Raw genomic sequence first — 23,675 nt, 5'->3', positions numbered from 1 at the left:
CATCGACGTCCCACCAAGTCCGAACAGCTCAGAGGTACACAGCACGATATAGGCGGTGCGGTATTAAGCGGTCAAGAACAAGGCCCACACTTGCTGCCTTGAAAGCCACGCCCGCAGCAAGGACAGGTTCCGGCCGAGCTTTGGGCTGCATTCGTCTCTCTCCAGAACGCACGCTTACAGCACGCAACTGTGCAGCCAGGATCAGCAGCACGCCTGTACAGTATAACACCGTCGACCCGTCGTCGTCGAGGGGAGGGGGGCGACCGTGCGACGTCCGGCGCTTTCGAGTGGCTTCTAAAATAACACCTAGCTGCGCGTCGTGTGACCGCGGTGTCTTCAAGAGGCGAGCGCGGACGGGAACAGGCCTCGCGGTTCGCTCGGGACGTGAGGTTGAGCGCGCAATTTGCGGCGCCGCACAGAAGCGCGAACGGGTTTGCCGTCAGTCTCAGGGAGCGCGCCGGTATCATTGCCCACCCTGGCTGGCCGTTTCACAGTCCGCTGCGTCCCGCCGTGGCCTCATTGGTCCGACAAAGCGTGAAATTCGCGTCTTCCCGGGCCGACGAGGAAACGGCATGGTCGCGAAGAGACGCGGGGCCAGCGCCGCATGCCACGGAGCGATGTCTGTATGGCAGCGGGGCTGTGAGCCTGTGTCGCGCCTTTCTTATTTCTTTTTTTCGTACTTCGACGTCGGTGTCTCGTTCGGCACTGTCTCGAAATAGCGCAGTTGCAAGCGATGCGTCGCAGACACCGTTTGCTTTAAAACGGTGGTACAGTATATCAGTCTTTACGAAACAGCTGTCGACGCGAGTCTACCATATACGTGCGTGTCCTCCCTGCCAACTGCGTCAGCCTTTATGAGCCGGAAAAAGAAAGGAACGAAAACGGGGGGCCGTTTCGTTTAAGCTTAACGGTGAACCAAAAAGATAGGAATAGAGAGCGGGGTCACGTGAGATAGCAGCGAACGCGCGTACCTTTTCGCGGCGATCTCTGTTCAGCGTTTTATACGAATACCAAATTGTATACGTTATACTTGTGGAACCTTGCTAAGCATGAAAACTGAAGTTATCGCTGGCATCGGCACCGAAACCTGTACTCTCTTCGCTAAGAATTCGACTGTTCCCCAAAGCTAACGCTGATGTGTGTGCCATAATTCAGGGTGTCGAACCGGAACCGGAACCCGAAATTTTGCCCGGAACCGGAACCGAACCCGTATTTTTTCCGCCATTTTTGGAACTGAAACCGGACCGGAACGGATCGAAAGAACGGTTCCCGACCCGGTTTCGGCGAACGGAGATTTCGAGCAGAGCAGTCTGCATGGTAAAGAGCGAACTATATTTGCTCGAAACATTGTTGAGAAAAACGGGAGACTGCCGCCGAGACGTAATGCGGCAGCATCGTCCGCCCACGCTCTGTACATCCTGGCCATATTTCAGCTCGCACCGAGCTGAATGCTATATGAGCTAAGTCACAGCGAAGATTCCCGTACTGTATGCATACGTTCCACGTGACACCGCTGTCGAGCGTCATTACGTGGTAGCTGTTCTGTGATCGTTTGTGCGGAAGCTGGTTGTCAAAATATGAATTTAAGAAAAAAATATAGAAATTTGGAAGGGACAGGAGAGGAAGTATTCGAAGTCTTTCGTGCCGTAATGCCGTGCGATAATGTATCTATCTTCTTTGGCGTCGCTTGCATTCGCGAAATGCCCGCTCGGCAGAGGTGTTTGTACTCATCTTCCCCTTTGGTGTGTGTCGCGCGCAGGTGGTGTGCATCGTGTGCGTGCAGTCGCTGTACACGCAGTGGAAGCAGGAGAAAGCCGTCATGCGTCGCCTGCAGAACCTGAACGTGGTCGGAACGCCTCCTTGCACTCTCATTACAAGCCTCCCTTTCCTGCATGCCTGCGCTTGCTATGGGTTGTCCTCGTAGCAAAAAAAAAAAAAGAAGGAGAGAGAGAGAGAGAGAGAGAGAGAGAGAGAGAGATACGCAGTCAGAAGTGTCACGCAAGCTCACTTCTGCCTCTATTTCTTATACAGGGTGTTTCAGCGAACACTTTCAACAATATTTAAAGGTTGCCTGTGGCAGATATCACAATGCTAGTCCATGAGCTGGTCTATTCGAAGCGGCGGGCAATACTTGCTCAAAAAATTGAGATGCAAACTCGACTAATTAATAAAATTTCACTAATTAAGTTTTAACTAATTACATTATGGCTCATATTGCAATTTACAGATTCTAGCCGGGAAGTTCGCAAGGCGGATCTACTTGGAACGAATATTCAAGATGTCATCAGTTTGGAGCTATACATTCCCGAACTTTGCGGAGAAATGCATTGGCGTTCCAGTTAATTTGTAAAAAAAAACGTCGTTTCATGCACTGAAACATACAAGTAACTGAACGCCAATGCATTTCTCCGCAAAGCTTGGGAATTTATATCGCGAAACTGGTGTCGTCCTGAGAATTCGTTCGAAGTGCATCCGCCTTGCGAAGTCCACTGCTAGAATTTGTAAATTGCAATATGGGTTATACGATAATTGGCTAAAAGTTAATTAGTGATTTCTTGTTAATAATGGATTTCGCATTTCAATTATTTTATGCAAGCAGTGTCCGCCGCTTCGAGTGGACCGGCTCATAAACTAGAATTGAGCTATCCGCCGCAGGCAACGTTTAAAAAATTTTGAAAGTGTTCGCTGAAACACCCTGTATATATTATGCTGTGGGTGACAGAAAATCTCCACAACCTCTGTACGGCTACGCTCTAACGACCTTTCCATGTGGCCTAACCTGTGCGCCTGTGTGTTTCTAATGTGATCTGATCTAATAACGGCGCAAACCCGGGGATAAGTCGCGGAAATTTTAAAATTATCGCGGCACCTATGCCACAAAATGATATTAAGCGCTATTACAAGCTCATTTCGAAGTGAGGTTCGCGGTAATCTCTGCGCTCACGCTCCTTGAATCTGCATGTAGTACCAGAACACTGGTATCGTCGTGTAAAGAAAAGAAAAAGAGAAAAGAAAGAAAGAAAGAAAGAACAATTGTGCATATAGGTATCGACAAAGCATGGCTTCGGTTTCACCTTCGAGAGGGTTACTCGCAACTCGGGATCTTCCCACTGCCTTCCGCAGGTCACCTCGTACCGGGACCTGGTGCCCAGCAAGAGCAACGGCTCGGCGGGTCCCAGCGGCTCCGCGAGCAACGGCGTGGCCAGCGGCAGCGCGAGCCCGGGCATCCATCGTGCCAACGGCAACGCCGGCGGAGGCTCCCTCTCCTCGAGGACCCGGTACGCGACCGCCGCCGACAGCGAGCCCACGTACATCGTGGCGCACAACTCGGCGCTCAAGCGGAGCACCTCGTCCGTGTCCGGGATCATGGTGCGCGCCGTGGGCGGCGGCGGGCAGCACCACCACCAGCAGGGCGTCTACAACGCCGCCTTCAACGGAAGCCTCAACGGCTGCGTGCTGGGACCGTCGGGCGTGGACTTCTACGCGCCCAACCCGGCCCTGTGGGCCGGTCCGAGTCCCAGGTCGGAGTTCGACGCCTCCTCGTTCGCCGACCTCGTAGCCCGCGGCGGCTTGCACGCCAACGGCGTAGGAGGAGGAGGGCTGCTCAACGGCTACCGCAGCATGTCCCGCTCCACGTCGGAGCTGAACCGGGGAGAGCCCTGGACGACGAACGGTTCGGCCGGTGCGGCCGCTGTTTCGCATTCGCCGGTGGCGAGCTCAGGGGGCCCCGTGGACTATGCGACGCAGAGCCTCGACCGACCCAAGTTCCGGCGCCACGGCGGTCGCAACAACCGCTGGGAAGTGCTGGACGTGCGGGGCTTCGGAGACGTCACCCTGGAGCGGCTCCCCGAGAGGCCCTTCCAGTACCTCAACAGGCCGGGCTCCGTGGTGCGCGGCAACGAGTCGGACACCAGCTCCAGTCACAGCATCAGGGACATCGCGCTGTGACGAGGACGGTGGTGTTGACGACTGGCCGATAACCAAGCATGCGCTCGGGCGCGTGCAGAGGCGCGTGGGTGCGTGTGTTTTGGCGGCGCCGGCTGCTATACATCAGTGCGCAGTGCTCCTTGTTGCGCGTGGTGACCGTCGGGCGCCGCTCGATGAGCTGCGGCGGCGCAGGACCTCGGCGTGTTATGTCTCATCAGGAAATGTGATGTGCGCGGTGTCGTATACGTGTGGCAGCTGTTTCGCGTGGTCACATCTGACTGTCAAGATGTAGCCGCAACGGCGAAGCATGCACGTGCATTCGACGAGCATTAAGCATGCGTACCGTCACTTCCGCGAGGTATAGTTTCGGAGTGTATATGCGAGCTTATTCGAGTCATCATGGAGGATATGAACGGAAGCAAGTAACACGTACGCTCTTCCGCTTTCCCAGGTGTTGTTCACTCAACTTCGAGTGGCATCTTATAAAACATCGCAACGTAAGGATTATATTCTCGCCTGGGACCACCTTACAAACCTCAAAGTGCTATTTCCCGAAGCCACGGTCAGCCTATCCGGCCTTGGCGCAGTCGCGTTCGCTGCAGTGAGCTTGACGCCGTCATCAGGATGCGCTGGGCGAAGGTGATCTCCGCATTTCAAGTGCCTGCTTCCATGGCCTGACGTTGGTGCGAAAACTTTATCTATAGAGCGACGCTTGCGAGCAAACGGGAAAGAAGGAAACAAATTTTGTCTTTTTTCAGATGCCCACATGCAGCTCATTTTATGCCAAACTTACACAAGTCCATCCTCACAAGAAACATGGTCCTGGCAGGGTGGCGAGAACAATGGCTTTAGTCAAGGTGGAATCACTTGCGCAGCTATAATTTAACACCTTGCAATAAAAAAAATAGATAATTGAATAAACGCTATTTTTTATGGTTGCGCATATTGCGTTGCTTTCATACAATCAGCCATTACGTGTGGTTTCCAAGGTTTGTTAACCATTCACGGGACCAGTGGCCTGTCAGTGACACAGTGTTGGTGCCGCTCAAAGATATGTTTAACTCAACAGCTCCAAAACCGCTGCCAGCCTTACGCATTCATCACTTGGTATACAGTGGCTCCTTGCCAGGCAAACAATAGGGAGTTTTAGAAGTAGCTTCCTCAAGCAGCATTGCGTACACCCGAAAGCCCAAACACCTTTGTGCGCCTTTCGGGTTCCTTCGTACTCTTCTTTGCGTTCTTTTGTATACCCTGGCCGATAGCGTCACCCAACTTTGGGTCCCTTATTTCTAAAATTCTCCAACTTGCGCGCCTTTAGCGCCCAACGTGGGCCCGCTACAATTCAAAGTCGTTCATGCGCATTTTCTCAAGTACCTGCATACCCCGTGTTGCATTTTACCTCGACGCTATAGATAGTGGTGACTCAACACATACAAGAGAAGCGTTATGACGGGCTTGACGTACTTTTCAGCAGGTGACCCAAGTGACACGTCTCTAAACCGATTGGCCGAAGTGAACATCAGCGCATGCGCCGGTTGGTTACCTTAAAGCTTTCAACGCTGCTTAACAAGAAAGGACTGACAAACACGCGGCATGCATGTCGTGATTATGGACACGATTATAAGAGATGCTGCTTCTTTAATCCGCCATTGTTGTGCTTTCATGGTTGCCAACTGGCTGTAGAGATACTTGGCTAAATATAGCGATAGAGACTACAGTGGCCTGCAGCTCAGCAACGATATCGCGTGCTCGAAATGCCCACAACGCTAGCCTTGGAGACAAGGGAATCGCAGATTCGTCGTAAGTGTGTTTCGATGTGCTGTTAATGCAAGCTCATAATGGCACACAGATCCATGAAAACAGCGCGCGTGTCGGGCAAACCTTCTCCAAGAATTCCACATAAATTGGCTTGCCACGTCGTCGAAGTTTCTGTGTGCGTATTGCCAGGAAAACACCGTAAAGGGGCACTAAAGAGAAGAGTTAGTTTAGCTGTAATAATAAATTACCCTCCCATAATTAAATAAGAGCCACTCTTACCGCGATAGGAGCCTTGCCAAGCCAGAACAGACGAAAAAAACCAAAGATGGGTGGCGACCCCGCCTCGGAAGCTCCCGCACAATCTTGCCATGACGTCACGGACTTGGACGGCGTCTGCTTAGGCCTAGTTAGTTTTTTTTAATTATTATTGATAAAGACAGACCGCGTTGTACTCCGAAGAGGCCTAGAGTCAACTTGGCAAGTTTCCAGAACATTTACTACAACCAAAGTGGCCCATATACGAAGATATTATAAGCGGCGTTTACATGAATGCGACAGCATGGCGTGCGTCACATCTTTTTTTTTTTTTTTTGTGCGTAGCGCTTTTATCGCATATACACTATATGCGACAGCGCTTACATGTGGCGCACTGCTCGGTCCGAAACAAGCTGGAACCAGTTACGGGTGACTTTGCGCGTTCCGCCTGTGACCGGAGGAGAGCCCCAGGCAGCGGCAGCCGTCGCTCTCCCTCTATGCGATGCGCCAGCGTTTGCTGTGCCGCGGGCGAAACGATTTCGTGGATTGTACGCCCTTCTCCAGTCGCGTCAACGCGACTCGCCTTCCTATCGCATTAGCGCCGTTTACATGAAAATGTGATACGCTAGAAATTCAGTGTGACGTTAACGCCACGTTGGCGCATTCACTTAAACGCAGCTATATATACTTTGAAATCCGTGACGTCGCGCTTGACATACCGGCGCAAAAAAAAAAAAAAAATCATAACAGTGATAGTCCGAGTTTGGTTTTTGTTCTCCTTCTAGTAGTACACCTCTTGCCGCGAAATTAAAGAAAATATAGGGTTGAAAGAGTTTTGTCGGTGTATATATTTAAGCTTATTGAGCTTATCTCTTTAATGTCCCTTTGAACATCGCCAAGAAACGATATATATTGTGTATAGATACCTCGCGATTCTGTACATATAACACATGTCGTTTGTCGCGGGCTCCGTTCGCAACATGGCGACACAGGCGGCGTTGTGAGCGTTTTAAGTTTAACCATGTGCGTGTGTGCGTGTGTGCCAATGACGCGTATTGTATAGCATAATGACGCGCGCGCGCTCACACCTTCGAGGCAGCAAAGAAACCTCTTGTCTACTTGTCACCTTATACACATGCCATCGTATAATTTTCCCTCACTGTTTGACTTGTGTCTGGTGGCCGACCGAATTTCGTTACAGTTGCACTTCTTGCCTAGCTCTCTCTTCCTTTTCATTTTCTTCCTTTCTTTTTCTTTCTCTCTTTTTGTCTCGTCTTCACTCTGACGAGAAGTCATGCGGCAGTGCAGTGAAAGCTCACATTTACGAAGTACAGTCGAACCTCGATTTAACGAAACACAATCTTGCGGAATTTTCGATTTAACGAAGGGCTGCTTTCTATTTTCCGGCGCATACACGTAGAGCCTAATGTGTTGCGAACCTCGAAACAACGAAGTGAACTCAACGCCTCGTCCGATTTAACGAGGCATTGGGGGGAAGCATGAGAAAAATTTGGGTAGGATGCGTTTCGCTGCAACCACGTGACGGACGGCACTGACCTGTTAGGAAAGTTTGCCGCTGTCATGAAGGAATCCGCAAGACGTAGGCTCGCTGTCTATACGATAAGTACATATGGAGGTAATATATATATATATATATATATATATATATATATATATATATATATATATATATATATTGTTCGCATGAGTAGTCGAAGTGTCTTCGAATTAACGAAGTAATTACCAAGTCGCATCGACTTCGTTATATCGAGGTTTAATTAACTGTACACTCATTACGAGATTCCATATTGTACCATAAAAAAAAAATTTGGCTCCCAGGGGCCGATATATCGCAAAGCTTTTCGTTCGGAAGAACTAAATCACTGGCTGGCCGCCCTTGCTAGTAAGTAGCATATTCGTTATCACAATTGCCGGGTGCCTGCCGACTTCGTCAAGCAGAATTTTACGCACGCGTGTAATACACGTCGCATATTTTGCAACGACCACGCTGAGCGAATAGGCCGACTGATGGAAACAGAGTAAACAGACGTGACATCAGAAATTTGCTACCGGGCCGGCTAGCAATCAATGTAATCACGAAGGAAGAAATGTCTGTTTTCTCATCGCTTCGTTATACCGAGCAGAGTGTTCCAGGTCCGCTTACTATAATAGATATATGCTGGGCTTGTTTGGTCGAGTCAGAAAATTGTAGGATTGCCTCGTTGCTTGGGGCAGTTTTATTGGTATATCGTCCTACTCTTGGCGTTTATTCTTGTCTTCATACATGTTTTCGACTAAGTTGTCTTTCTTTTTTTTTTCCCTTCTGTTATACGACGGAGAATGTCACAGATTTAAACGTACATATCTCTTGTCGACAATTTGAAGCGTACGTAGGTGTATAGGTTTGACTGAGCGCAGCCTGCTTCCGGCCATACTATATGACCTATGTGGATATTGAAATGCGTGTTAAGAATATGAATATATATATCACGGGTGCGATTCCCGGCCTCGCCAAAGCAACCTCAAGTTGTCGAAATTAACCCGGTCCCTTCTTAGCCCATGCACTGCTGTGCGACGTTAATACCCACGATACGATTTCGAATAGAAAGAATTCACCAGCGAAAATGGAGACAAGTGGTCGTTGCAAAATATGCGCACGTGGATCCGCAGAAGTGCGATGGTCTGTTGCTGTTGCTTCTGTGTTTCCCCTGAGCATTCGACTTGCCTGCAGTGCCTCTTCCTCGAGTTTAATTAACCGAGCGCGACTTTCGGAGCTATCGGAAGCATTTATCGCAATTAAGTGGACCACCAGCAGAACTCACGCTCTGCTCTTGCCTCGTTGCAAAAGTGAATTGTGCTTCATGCTTTTCTTTTTCTCGATTTTGACGTAGTTGAGAATGCAATTTTTTTTGTTGTACACTTTCGGCTGCAAAATAAAAGAAGAAAAGACGTGTCTCTCGTGTATAGCACATGGCAATCGCGATGTCTTTGAAGACATCGCAATACTCGCTACCAATTGGTAGCGATCGAGTATTGGTGAAGATGTATACTCTGTATAGTTGGTTCTGATCAGTCCCTTCTGCTGGCGCGCTCTCGAAGTTCCCGAAGGATCTGGTTGGTCCGAGCGCCATCATGGCCTAGCGGCAAATTAACATAACTTTTTTCGTTCGAAAGAGCTTTTGCCATTGGCGGGCCGCATTCGCTAATAATATGTTCAACATCGCGATTTGCTAGCATCTACGCTCACGAACAGTTTTAGCGTAAGAACTTGTTGCCAAAACGAGCCCTGTGCTTTCGAAACTTATACCCCAAGTTCCGACCGCGACTTGATATTGTTGCGCTGATCATAAAGTCCTCGCGTTGATCGGTAATTCTGAAGGGTGTGTGCCCGAGGGCCGTCCAATAAGAAAACGCTGCTAGCGAGATAAATCATCATCATCATCAACATCATCATATCTTTATGGCCGCTGCAGGACGGAGGCCTTCCCTACGAGCTCCAATTACCCCTGTCTTGCGCTAGCCGATTCCAACTTGTGCCTGCAAATTTCCTAATTTCATCACCCCCCCCACCCCCACCACCTTCTTTGCTGTCGTCCTCGACTGCGCTTTCCTTCCCTTGGTATGCCCATTCTGTAACCCTAATGGTCCACCGGTTGTCCACCCAACGCATTACATGGCCTGCCCAGCTCCATTTCTTTCTCTTAATGTCAACCGTTTGGTATCCCATGAACACTGCTCTCTTCTTGTCTTCTTCTGTCTGTATAATCCTATTTTTCAACTCTTTTCTGTAGCCTCTCCCCTCTATTTATGTATACCTACTCTGAGGTTATAAATAAATAAACGTTACACCTAACATTTTTCGTTCCGTCGCTCCTTGCACCGTCCTTAATTAGTTTTCGAGCTTCTTTAACCTCCAAGTTTCTGCTCCATGTCTTGGTACTGGTAGAGTGCAATTATTGTACACTTTTCTTTTCAACGACAGTGGTAAGCTCCTAGTCAGGATTTGTTAAGGCCTGCCGTATGTACTCCAAGTCCTTTTTATTCTTCTGTAAATTTCCTTTTCATGATCAGGGTCTCCTGTTAGTAATTGACTTTGATAAACGTACTTTTGTACCGAAGCGTGGCAGTGTGGGCGAGTTGGTATGTCATTACTTCTTTTAGGCGTGTAGCGCAGCTCAGAAAGAGCAAAAAGGAAGGTGGAAGGGGTAATGAAAGGGAACGGAGTGAGCACTCACTTTGTTCTCTGTTCCCTTTCATTACCCCTTCCACCTTCCTTTTTGCTCTTTCTGAGCTGCGCTACAAGCCTAAAAAATTATGTACAGACTTTAGAGGCTGACGTACTGGCGGTCATGAATTATTGTTCTCTTGCCAGAGTATTGAACATTATCTTTCTCTTCTGCATAGTAATCTCCAATCCCACTCTTAGACTTTCTCAGTTAAGGTCCTCAATCATTTGTTGTGATTCGTCCCCAGTGTGGCTGAACAGGACAATGCAGTGGCGTAGCTAGGTCGTCTGGCACCCGGGGCCCGGGGCCCGGGGCCCATAGGGCCATGCCCCCGTGTGTAGTCGAGGAAGTCGAGGATATCAACAAATTCCGGGTGCCTTCAGACGTATATGACACCCACCCCCCTGGCCCCTTGCACCCGGGGCCCATGCCCTCCCCCCCCGGTTGCTACGCCACTGGGACAATGTCATCTGCAAACCCAATGTTGCTGCAATATTCGCCGTTGATCCTCGCTCCTAAGCCTTCCCAGTGTAATAGCTCGAATACTTCTTCTAAGCATGCAGTGAATAACATTGGAGATTTTTTGTATCCTAGCCTGTCCCCTTTTTTGTTAGGTAATTAACTTTCTACTTTTCTTGTGGAGAACCAAGGTAGCTGTATAATCTTCGTAGATATTTCACAAGATCTTCACGTATACCTCCTGTACTCCTAGACTGCGTAATGCCTCAAAGACTGCCGGTAGCTCTGCTGAATCAAACGCCTTTTCATAATCTATGAAAGCCATGAATACAGAGAGGTTAATTGTACTTCGTAGATTTCTCAATTGCCCGAATGATGACATGGATGTGATTCATTGTAAAACATCGATCCCTACCTCAAGCCAGCCTGTTCTCTTGCTTGACTGAAGTCGAGTGTTGCCCTTATTCTATCGGAAATTTGTGAATATTCAATACTGAAAGTAAGCTAATGGACCTATAGCTTCAATTCCTTAACGTCTCCCTTCTTGTGGATTAGTATAATGTTGACATTATTCCAGCTCTCTAGTACACTTGAAGTCGTGAGACATAACGTTTCAAGGACCGCAAGCATTTCAAGCATGATATCTCCTCCATCTTTTATTCAATCAACTGTTATTCCATCTTCTCCTGCCGCTTTTCCGCGGGCCATGTCTTGCAAGGTCCTTCTAACTTCATCGCTAGTTATAGAAAGAGCATCTCTATCCTGTTCATCACTGCTTTGAATGAAGGTAGCGTGGCTGCTCTGGATACTATACAGGCCAGTATAGAATTCTTCTGTTGCGTTTACTATATCATCGAAATTGCTGATGCTTATTACCCTGCTTATTTTCAGTGCATACATCTTTCCTTGACCTACGCCAAGTTTTGTTCTCACTGATTTCAGGCTACGACCATTTTTTACTGCTTCCTCAATATTTCCCGCGTTATAATTTCGGATATCCCTTACTTCCTTCTTATTGGTAAGTTCTGACAGTTCAACGAATTCTATTTGATCTCTTGAGTTAGACACTTTCATGCTATGTCTCTTGTTTATTAGGTCCTTTGTTACTTGGGAGAACTTACCTACTGGTTGCCCTGCTTCAATCGCTGCTTCTGAATCAGCCTAGTTGCAGTTTCGTTCATTACCTCTTGTTATCTTCATCTTCCTGTTCTAAAGCAGCATACTTGTTTACGAGCACCAGCCTGAATATTGCTTTCACCCTTATTGTGCCTAGGTTTGCCTGTCTATTCTTTACTCATTTTATTCTTTCTCTCTCCAAATTAAGAGAAATTCTAGACGTCGCTAACCTACGGTCACTAACTTTTTCCCTACCCAACACCTCTTCATCCTGCACTATGGTAGGATCGGCAAAGAGTATTAAATCTCAATCTGATTCTTTCGCATCAAATCCCCCGTAGAGCGAGAAATCTGGTGTCTGTAGTGCCGCGAAACGGTACCTAAATGCCCATTGTCTGCGACGCCACTTTACGTGCGCGCCTCGACGCAGCACAGCAAGTGAAAGAGGACACCTGCTGGCGCTCCAGGTGTTGCGTGAGGGGAGAGGGCATCGCCGCGACGCCACGTCACTGGAAAAGCCTGTTCTCCGCACGTTCCTTGTCTACGCAAACTCTCGCATACGTTCTCACTTCGCCTTGATAATCGCTATAAGGAAATTAACGTATAATAAGACAGAGTACATTCGAAACGAAAGAAATTGCCTGTGGTTTAGCTCTGGTTAACCCTAGTTGAATTGTGAAAGTCACTCCGAGACGTGGCACGACTTCTTCTAGCCGCATCTTCGTTACGACGCTCCTCGAGCCATGCGGCTCGAGGAGCGTCGTGTCTCTTGAGCGCGTTGTCTCTTCCTCGCTTCGTTCTGTCGTTGTTGCGTCTCTTTCGCGCTCTCCATAACGACTAAATACACTGAGGCGAAGCGCATATATATATATATATATATATATATATATATATATATATATATATATATATATATATATATATATATATATATATATATATACACCCCGCAAGGCGACACCTCCTCTCTCTCTACCCCAGCGGAGCACATCTGGTGGAGCGAGCGGCGTCGACGGCGGCAACATCTGTTGGATCACGGCTGCGGCGTTGCTAGGCAACGGCGGCTCAAGGTCGTTCGTCGGCCGCGGCATATGGCATACAGCTGCCTGCATACGGCGCGACGAGCCGAAATGGCTCGTTGGCTGGCGTAGTAAAGCTTTCGCTTTAAAAATTGGCTGACAGTTACGCTCTTGGTAATGCGATTTTTGAGCGCAGCTGATGCCTTATTTCAACAGGTAACCACAAACTGAACACGTAGTGCCGAATGGAGGCGGTTCTGCGTTTCGGAGTGGACAGCACACACCGCGATCCGCCGCTATCGAGCCGGCGCTCCGGCGACGCGCCATATTATAATTGGTCACCGCCGCGGAGGGGGGGGGGTGATTAGCAATTGTTATTTAGTGTTTCTTCTGAGGTGGGATGAGGAAACGGGTGGAGAACATGAGTATTGAGTAGAGGTTACACACTCATTCACCCACAGACAGGCCTCAATGTGGCTGCACAAGGTTGGGGTGGGAAGTAGAAGTAAGGGGACAAAACGCTATAACTTTCTTTCGAGTCACCGCAACGGGCACTGCGCCAAATAAGGGGACGTATAGGGCAAGGGTGGAGGTGGGAGTAGGGCAGCCAGGCGCAAGCACTGCTAGTAGCGACAAATGCCACTGAGGAACGCGCCCCGCAAACGGAGAAGCGAGAGACACGGCTGAGGGCCATACAGCGTGACGCGGAGACAAGGAGCGGAGAGCCGTGGATCACGCGCGAGGCGGCAAGGAGCGCCCGCCGCCGGTACCGCGGTAGTGCCGCGACAGCGGGAGAAGGGGCGGCGAGGGCGGCGCGAGAGTCACCGCAACGGTGCTACGCGGAGGAAAGGGGCGAGTGGATAGGAGAGAACATGTGATCCGGCTTTGGAGGATAAGGGGATTATTGTATGAAACTCTATGACAAGGGGAGAGCAAGGCTCGTGCCACGCGCTAGAGTTGGCAGCAGGAGCGCGCGCAGCTAGAGCAGCGCGCGGATGATGACCTTGGTTACGACGAGGGACGACGGCGAGGCCGCCACGCGAAACGCGGGAACGGGAGCCAAAAAGCTGCGCTCTAAAACGCTGGAAGTAGTGAGCTTGGAATCTAACGACATCTTGCCCACTGATGTAAACAGGCGTCTCCTAGATAGCAATCCTGTACACTTCACGTTAGACGTTATGCTACTTGAACCAATTGTCAAGCCCAGTGTGACGAAAGCGGTGACGTCAAAATCACCGTGGCTTACTCTGGAGCGTCCCCATTAGATTCCATGGCAGTTGAGCAAGGTAACATGACGTCACGGATCCAGGTGCACTGGTCTTGCGCGATCTAGGAGGCGTTGGCCAAGCGCCTTCTCCGTGACCAAGCGTCTCCACGCACGCGCTTGACCGTGGAGCTCATAACTCGAAAGATCGCTCAGTTGCGCTCAATGAGACATTAATTCTCTCGCATTCGCAACTCATACGAAGTACTTAGGCGTCCTCGGATTTTCGTGTTTCCCCATTAGTGGTATCCAGGTCCACTTTCTGTTACTGTGCTTCCTAAGGAAGGTATTTTTTATTCGGAGTCTATTCCTTTCCGCGAATTCAATAGCAACATTTCTCCTCTAGTGAGTCGATGCCGTAGTTGCCAATTGCTTGTTCCACAGCCTGTTTTCCATATTTTTGCATTGAAGTCACCCATGACTACTGTATACTGAGTTTGCACCTTTTTCAGTGCTGATTCAACATCTTCATAAAGCTGTTCTGTTTCTTCATCATCGTGACTGGAGATTGGAGCGTATGGGCCTTATTCTACACCTCCCATTCAGCTTTATTACGAAGACTGCTACCCTCTCATTAATGCTGTAGAGCTCATCAATATTTCCCGCTATGTCCTTATGGATTATGAGTCCTACTTCGAGCTGCTTCTTACCTGGTAGTCCTCTATAGCAGAGGACGTGGCCATTTGTCAGCACTGTATAGGCCTCACCAGTTCTTCAAACCTCGCTAAGGCCAATTATATCCCAGACAATGCCCGATAATTGCTCAAAGGGCCCTGATAAGCTAGCCTTACTTGAGAGCGTTCGTGCGTTAAACATTGCCAGGTTAAGTTTCCAGTGGCGGCCTGTCCGGACCCAGAGATTCTTAGCACCTTCTGCTACGTCGCAGGTCTGACCACCGCAAGCTTGGTCAGGTGCTCCTGACCCGCAGGCCGCAGCCGCTGGGGACAGATGGTCATGGGTTAATTGCAAGAATCATGGTGGAGATGGTGGCCGAATTCTGCACCAGGGAGGACAGTTCCTGTTCTGGTGAGGGAGTGTCATTGTTGAAGATAAGTGGCCCTCCCTAATTTGGTTTCACCTGAACTAGTGCAAACCTACTGGCTTCCGGCAATTTGTTTTGCCGGTGTCAGGCGCCGCTCCAAGCCCGAAGATGTAGCGGACTGGAGGAGGATTTCAACTTACGACCTTTAGATAGGAAGTCCGGTGTTATACCTCCGCACCAAGCCACCACAATGTCATTCATTTGAACAAGAATGAACCCCGCACAAAAAGAAAGAAATAAGCCGGCTAGCAATACACTCCTCAACCAGCCGTTTGAAGGGGAGAGAGAGAAAATGGGAAAGAGAAGGCTAAGTAAAAAAAAATCGCCGTCCAAGCACTCCGCACAGATGGTTAACCAGCGAAGCTGAAACATGTGGCCCGGGTGTTTATCACTGGGTTAATCCCGATGGTTCATTAAAAGACAGCTTTGTAGGCTGTCGGATCCGCGGTACGCAGTTGCTGCTTGCCCTCTGCTGCACGAGCCTGTTCCTGGGCCCGAGCTGCAGCCCCTACAGCATCTGCACGGCGTAGACGAGCTCGTTCCCGGTTTTTCTCGCGGTGTTGCTGATCGAAAGCTGCCTGCTCCCCACGAGTACGTATGCCATTTCGGAGCCGGAGAGAAGCTGCTGCGCGCGCGCTCGGCTGCGACGGAGAGCGACGACGTCGCTACCAATCGCGCGCATCTCTTTATTTATCTCTCTTTCTTCGCGCATTCGCATGGGGTTGTGCCGGAGGAGTTTTCGGCGTACAGGCGACCGACAGACGGACGGACGAATCGGCTAGCCATATACAACTGTGCTGTAAAAAGTAAGCGAATTCGTCACACATGCGTGTTGTCTCCAGCGGCGCGAGCGCCGGCGTGGACGGCGACTGCCATCCTCCTCACCCGCCATCCGCGCCCTCTCCTGCAGCCACCACAGAGAAAGAAAGTGGCAGGAGTGAGTGAGTGTCAACATTATTATTAGAGGGGTAAGGGATAAGGGAGGCTAAGCTGAAGTGGAACAACTTCTAGCCACCATAGTGGAAGGCTACCTACCCGGGCGCTCCAGCGAAGCGTCTAAACCTTCAGACGTCACAAAGCTCTCGCAAGACGGCACGTGCCCCTCTGTACTCCGTTTCATAGATAAGGTGCAACGCTGTGGAAGCTACCCAAGAAGCGCAGTCTCCAAATTTTATCACTCCGCGCTTTCTGTCTATGCTTCGCTGGGCGCCAGCGGTGTTTGCTCGCGCGAGCATGCACGTGAGGCTGTCGCGACGGTACGCAAATCAAAAACAACGAAAAGCAAATTGATATAAAACAACGTGCTAGCAGCCGAACGAGCGCATGGTTTGTCTGCTTCTAAGGGTAAATCCTCATTTTTTTTCAGAACTGACCTTGTATAAAGAACATTTTCACAAAAATCGGTCAAAAGACACTGAAACATTTCTAAGTGCGAATGCGGCCACTGCGAAAAGTATCTCTAGCCTCCACATCGTTGCACCTGAAGTATGAAACGGAGTGTAGATGCTCTTCTCTTCTTTCTTTCTCCTTTATGTCCCCCTCCCCTTCCCGAAGGCGCTGAGTCGTGCTCCCTAAAGAGCTGCAGAAAACAGCGCCTCTTCCTCTTCACAATCTCTCTCTCTCTCTCTCTCTCTCTCTCTCTCGGCGTCGAACGCGCGCACAGCAACTCGGCTGCTCGTGCGCACGTACTTTCATATCGGCGGCGCAGTACGAGCACCACCAACCACCGACGAAAGAGACAACAAAAGCTATTCGCTTTAAAGTGGAAAAAAAAAAAAATAAGAAGGCGTACCACCATACTTAACATTGCCCATAGAGTATCACCTCTACAAACGAGAGTCGAATTTGACATGCGTTTACGTCCGGCCTTGTTGGTAAGGCAAACTTAAGATTGTTTTAAGCGCATTGGCGCATTGTGTGTCCACTCGCTTGTCCTCGTCGTCAATGGGATTAAAGTAATCTTAAGCGTGAGAGTTTAATACCGCTGACGACAAAAATTCTATAGCGCAGCTTTCTCAGCCTCGTGTCGAGCGGAAGCTCGACCTTTCACAAATAAAGAAACAATCTCCGTGGAACACAGGTGGAGTTTTAGCGATTCGTACTACCTTCTTTCAGGCATTTCAAGGTGCTCTTGAGTCTTCAGATCACAGCTTCGGCGTCACGTGTGCGCCTCTTTGTGTACGACTGACTCTACCTTGTCTGCGTGTAGTCCTTGATGTTGAGTAGCCTACAGGAAAATTAATTCTTGTGCGCTTTGCAAGCACGCCAATATATATATCCATCGCGAAATACATTTTATTGCCCATTGATTTCAATCCTTTTCAAAATTAACTCGATAACGATCACGCAAGTTATTCATCCCGAATATGATGTCTGCGCAGCTGTACTGGAAGTGGTTAGGTCACATTCTTGCCATTGGCATTCTATAGAAAGAAATTGATCTTCACCCACATGTATAGTTAGAGCTTGGCAACTGACGCTATACTACGTTAGATTTAGTTGCGTTTGATTCTGACTTGGCGGAACTCTCTGCAGACACCTTGTTCTCACCTGTGCCGATATCCCACTCATTTTACGCCTGTCGTTAAACAGTCGTAGCGACGCAGAAGGCGCCCAAAACCGCCTTACCTTACAGTAAACATTTCCGACCGGCAAAACGAAGCAGTTTCAAGCCAGAGGATTACCATGTTACCGTACAATTGATACGGAAACGCGGCACCACCGTATACGGAAAAAACACACACACACGTCATGCATTGCGGTAGTACGGCAACGCCGCTGCCTTGTACCTTCTGCATTTCACTGCAATACCGTACAGAAACGCGCCATTGCTAAAACTCTCTCTAGCGTATCGATACCGGGGATAGGTTCCACGTGAACGCACATCCTGGCGTTTACTTTCGTTCCTACCTGCGCGCGCAAATTCTCGCAGACGCTTACTCAGCGGCATGATTCTCGCTGCGCGCGGGGACCTCTCCAGGAACTGCCGCACGCGATACGCGTCTCGCTGCATGAAATAAGAAGAGGCAGACACGCGTAGCACAAGCAGCACCGCGTCGCCCTCGCGCTAATTATCCAGATGTGCACGTCGAGCGCGCTGACTTGGAGCTCCGACACGCCTTTGCTGCTCGCGCAGCTGCAACGTGTCTCTGAACCCTCTGAACTGCGAACCCGTGTCGTGTATTATAGTTGTGTTGGATAACGGCCTCCAGCTCCCTGCCTGATTCGTCTCGTGGGTAACACAAGGACTCTGGTAACACGTACTCTAACCTTGAAAGGGTGAAATATATGGAATAGTTGATGGGGACAAATACTTCTTTCTTTATTATTATGGCTGGAGAGGCAAATTTTGTGGCAAGTAACTATGACAACACCAAAACTTCATGAAATAAACATCCGTAGCTGCTTACACTGTCACGCTCTCGTTTCTGATGTTTAGGTGAGTGCGCAGTGTTCAACTGCGGCTTCGCATTCGAAGCATGCATATATATATATATATATATATATATATATATATATATATATATATATATATATATATATATATATATATATATATATATATAAGCTGTGGAGGGTTATAGCGAAGCAAAAAGATTCAATAGGTGCCTCATTTGGCTGCGTCTTGGACAAGGCGGCGAGAATTGACATACACTAGAGGGAGAACCCTCCGCTATAATGGCTATAATTTCAGAACGATAGAGTGCAGTGCTAGCTTCGAGATCTTTGAGTGGCGTTCTCTCACGTGTGACGTCGGAGGCGGGGGGGAACTCTGCTATCGCGCCGCATTCGTCCGCTACGTGAATGCAACTTGAAGCTGGCCGAAAGGCTCTGCTGGAGTTCTTGAAATGCGAGTCTGCAGGTATTTCGACCGCCAGCATGTGCGGAATGTTCCAGGACGCCATTCCGCGCGAAACTGATTGGAGTATATAGTCCTCGTCACCACGCTCAGTGTGAATTGCTATCCTCGTCTGCTATAGTGATCTTCGGTCGCTCACTACGACAGACATTACGATGTTGTTGCTGCCTATAGCACGTTAAGCACATTACGAAAGACGTTTGGTGCCGTTCTCAGGAAACTACATTGGTCACTGCGGTGCGTTAATACGTGCACTGCTTTACCGGCATTGCAGCAAAATGTGGCATGGAACGTCTAATAGAAGGAGGGACAAAATTATAGTGAGCAAAACAAAATTACGTAGTCTTGTGCCGCAGGACTGAGCTTCGCATAATTTTTAATTATTATGGATTACTTCCACCGTGAGACAGCTTGCCCCCTGCATGCCAGTCGGCTCGGTGTAACCTTTCCTTTCCTTGCTCCGGCCGTGGGTAGCGTGCATGGACGTTCTCCGCGGGGCTGGACTCGTCCAGCGATGAGAATTAGCGCTATCGCGTAACAAAAACAGGCGACAGCTTTTCTTTAGATCACCATTTCCAATATATCTTTATCTGTAAGCGGGTCATGCGTATTTAAAACTAAAACAAGAAAATTGATATGTTTAGATTTGCTGGTACTTGACCGAATAAGAACGAGCGCTAAACACACACAAAAAAAAAAGCGATTGAGAGGGGGGGGGGTGGTAAACTTTTACGTTTAGTGTTTTATGTATTATTTAAGTGTTGTTGATAAGGTATTTATGTTTTCTCTTTCCCAGCTTAAGCCAACGTGGATGAAAACGCGGGACTCTTTTCAGAAGCGCTCTCACTTTCGCGCGCTCTGCCTCCGTAGCTTTCCCTTCGTAGCCACAGAAAGTTCTGTCCCGCGAAATGGACACGAGCGAATAGAAAGACGAGAGCGCGAAAAAGGTTTCTTTGGGACTAAAAATGTAAAGAAGGGACAACCGAGGAACGAACAACATTCCAGTCACGTGGACGTCGCGTCATTGGTGGTCATGCGTCTCACTTGGCACCGAGAGGCGTGTCCTGTTTCGGTCAGGTAGCACAGAACCTCACGGGGGTTCAGTTGGATGCAGGCAACGCGGTGAAATTTGGCAGTCCCTCCATCTAATACTGCAAAGGACGATTGGTGTATTTCGCGTGTGCACATTATTTCCCTGCGCGGCAAGAAGATGCTTCACTGTGGATTCTGATGCGGATGGTGTGAGATGTCCGCAAACACAGACGGTAAGTGTTGCTAAGTTACAGAAATTTCAAGTGTGACAGCAGGTGCCACCGAAGATGACCGCATTACGAGCCGAGCCCGAACTGCAGGGGCCCGAATTCACTAAATCACAAAACCTTTTTTTTTTCTTCGAAATAATCGCTCTTCATCGGCCAGCTTCGTTCCCTAATAACGTATGCATAGCAATTAGTAGCTGGCGTCTAGGTACCGTTAAATTTATCGATGCATACAGATTTATCGTATGACCTATACAGTTAGTGAGAATATAGACCACGGTGAAGACCATTAGAAAAAAAAGTATGCGGAAATGTAACAGTCGCCGGAAGTAGCTTTCACTCACGCAGGCAGATAATTGAAAAGTGGTGCTTTGGAAGTACGTCACTTCCACGTAGAATCGCAATTCGTCGAAAACGCAAGTGCTGCCACCAGACGGGAGCTTAGCGCAATACTCGGAAGCGCGCCTCTCACATGTGCTCTACAATTATGCAGGAGTTAGGGTGGTTCACACACTGCAGCCACATTATGGTGACCACAGCCACATTTTTGACGCGAGTCCTCTGGCCTGCCCATGGTTCAGCGGAAATGCGAGCACGCGCGGGGAGAGTGACCGAACTGCCGCCGCCATGCCCGCCACCTCCGCTGCTATCGCCCTCACAACCGTGCCCGGTGCTGCGGTGATATAAAAACGCCGGGTCGCTATTGTTCTTCAGCCCGTGACGGGCGCGCTCGCGTGCGTTGCGTCACAGCCGCGCAATGCGTGCACGCGCGGAAGCTTTTGTCAGGCGCGTTTAACTGCCACCGTAACGGCCGAAGGTCGCGCGCGAGCGCGCGAAGTCGTGTGACCCGATCGTTGTCGCAGTTTCGTATCGGGTTCCCCTGCGTTGTCCTCTTTATGTGTTTCACTTTCTCTTTCCTTCTTTGACCTCACAGCCACAACAAGACGGACGTTTCGAATGGCTGAAACATCGACTGAAGCCTATAGCTACAATATATATATATATATATATATATATATATATATATATATATATATATATATATATATATATATATATATATATATATTCTGAAAGAAGGAAGTCAAGGGGGTCGTGACTTCATTTTCGTTAGGAGGATTGCTTTGAAGGTAACCGCCTGTTTCGAAACACGTGCGATCTGCATAATAGCCGGGAACCGCTCTCTTTTATGTTTTCTATAGTACTGATCAGTGTAGTAGCGCTCAGCCGACCTAAACAATGGTCGGCAATCCTTGATGGGGTGAGGCTTGTCGGTGTGCGAATCAGTGTCTTTAATGTGGGGAAAAGTTTCCTGTAACCTGATCACTGATGGAGGTGATACAATAATTGTGGATGAATTAGATGAGACAAGGCGGTTGAGAAAAGACAACAATTAAAGCATTGTACAACGTTATCGTCTGGCCTAGACGCGTCGGCAGCAGCATTATCGGCATGCATTATTGTTGTACACATTATTTTCAGAGCCCAAAGCGACAATGTTTCTGGTGCGTTATCACCAATTCACTACAGCTTATCTGCAATCCATGGAGGAGGAGGGATCACTACGTCAGGCAGCTGGCCTTGACAAGCCGACTCTCTGTAAAGCGTACTGGCCGAGAATGTTTGGCTCCCGGTAGCTTTTTTATCGATTTCGGAGCACTAAAACCTACCACGCACTCTGACGTGACAATCATGTGTTGGGCCGACACTCGGGCTTTAATCGCGTAGCGCCATTCTCCTTTCTAAAAGGGTGGCTGAACGGGCATGTTGGTAATGTTGGCATATTTGCTGAGCAGCGCGACGATCACGTGGAAAGTAATAGAAGTTGCTCACCAAAGACGCAACATTACCAGCATGCCCGTTCAGCCACCCTTGTGAAATGCACTTCTGGTACATCGGGCCCCTTTGTATTCATATCAGACCCTATAGCCTGATAGCCGCCCTCTCCTCGCTTCTTCTGTGGGCCGTGCTCGGACTTTAGCCTTCTGCATCCGCCACAGTTAGCTGCCCCCTAACGTGCTCGCCCTTTTTCGGGGGCTTCCTTTATCAGCGCTCTTTCCTGTCACTTCTTTGACTTCTCATGCAGCTATCAGCGCTGTTAAACAAAGATGTTCATTTCTAGTTCCTACCTTCCTCCATACTCCTACCGCCACGAGCGTTGCTGCTGCATACGTCTTCCCTTACTGCAGTATATATGTTTATGCTACCTAGTGCGTCTACACTATGTTAAAACATTCCTATGACGCTGCAGGTATAGTTCTCGTCTCGATAGGCGTACTTCGGCACTCGTGTCCGACCGGTGGTATATAACTGATGGCAATTAAACTTTTGTAAGAGAAAGAAGAAAGCAGTTTCATAATTTTATAAGTACACTTTCGGATAGGCTTTAGACGGTGTTCTTCCTGTGCGTTTGCTGGTGTCAACGTACAAAGCTTTTTTCACCGCGATGTCTGTTCAAGTTACTTCATGCGGATTTTGCGCAAACGCTCGACGCAAGCATGCATCGTTATCGTATTTCATCGCCGGAAATGTCCAGAAACGAGAACTCTTATTTGTACCGACCCAGGGTTCGATCCCACATGGTCCGAGACTTGTCACCCACCGTGTCGCCGTCCTCGTCGTGGGTGCGCGTGGGTGCGCCTACGATACCAAATCCTAGAGGGCTGAACCATTTTCGCATTAATCTGCAGAAATAACGGGGACGGGGCCACGGCGCGAAGGAGACGGCGCCAAGGACGAATAGGAGGCCTGGCCCGGAGCAAGAACCCCCTTTACTGCCTGCCGCCCACGGAGTGGAGACTATATACGAATACGCTGGCAGAGCGCCGTTCCTTATAGCCGGTATAGCGATGAGCGTGTCCTTGACAAAAGTCAACAGCTTGGCGGGCGGACGCTTGCCCGCCGCGAATATTTGTCTGCTTCTGTCCCGACTTGGCTCGGTGTTCGTGGGAGGCGTGCGCAGGGGACACGCTAAGGAGTCCGCTGTGAACGAGCTGCGGTGCCAGCTATGGGACGCGGTTGTATTCAAATCCAGGCGCCGAAGTTGGCACGTCGTGATTCATGCATGACTGAGACCTGAGTACAGACAAAGGTAAGAGAAAATGCACATGCAGCGATGGATTAGCGATCGACTTTTCTCGAACCTTCCCACGCAGTGCTGTCGTTTCTGTTTTGCATTCTGGAGTATTTTTTTCTCCTTATACCGTTATGAGGGAAGGGGTGTATATACTTGAATTTGTTGTTGAAGTATATAGATGCTTGATATGCGTGACAAAAAAAAAAGGAAAGAAAGAAGATGGTATGCATGCAGATTGAATGCTGGACTCTGGAATTACACGTATCCGTTCACGATAGTGGAAGACGCGGACGCGGCGTATATACTGTGCCAAACGGCTGGCCGCTAGCAGAGTGACTGCAAACTCCATTCCTGCCGCTGTGGCAGAATACTGAGCAGGCGAAGATTCAGCGTGATTGATGACGCGTTGAATACA

General features: G+C 49.1%; 1 protein-coding gene across 2 annotated transcripts in view; it reads left to right on the top strand.

Moving 5' to 3' along the window:
- Positions 1-8,893, top strand: part of Rcd6 (Reduction in Cnn dots 6) — a 98,918-nt gene extending 90,025 nt beyond the window's left edge. Inside the window, exons 6-7 of one of the 2 annotated variants that reach the window (XM_075689718.1) lie at positions 1,760-1,843; positions 3,124-8,893. In XM_075689718.1, coding sequence (XP_075545833.1) covers positions 1,760-1,843; positions 3,124-3,948 — 909 coding nt within the window. In that variant the 3' untranslated portion in view covers positions 3,949-8,893. Of the gene's footprint in view, positions 1-1,759; positions 1,847-3,123 lie in introns of both variants that reach the window. The other variant, XM_075689717.1, reaches the window with a different exon arrangement.
- Positions 8,894-23,675: the final 14,782 nt, after the last annotated feature.

The sequence above is a fragment of the Dermacentor variabilis genome, chromosome 4 (genome assembly GCF_050947875.1).
Source record: "Dermacentor variabilis isolate Ectoservices chromosome 4, ASM5094787v1, whole genome shotgun sequence".
NCBI classification, from domain to species: domain Eukaryota; kingdom Metazoa; phylum Arthropoda; class Arachnida; order Ixodida; family Ixodidae; genus Dermacentor; species Dermacentor variabilis.
The sequence above is the reverse complement of the archived record's forward strand: the minus strand, read 5'-3'. Positions and strand labels throughout refer to the sequence as shown.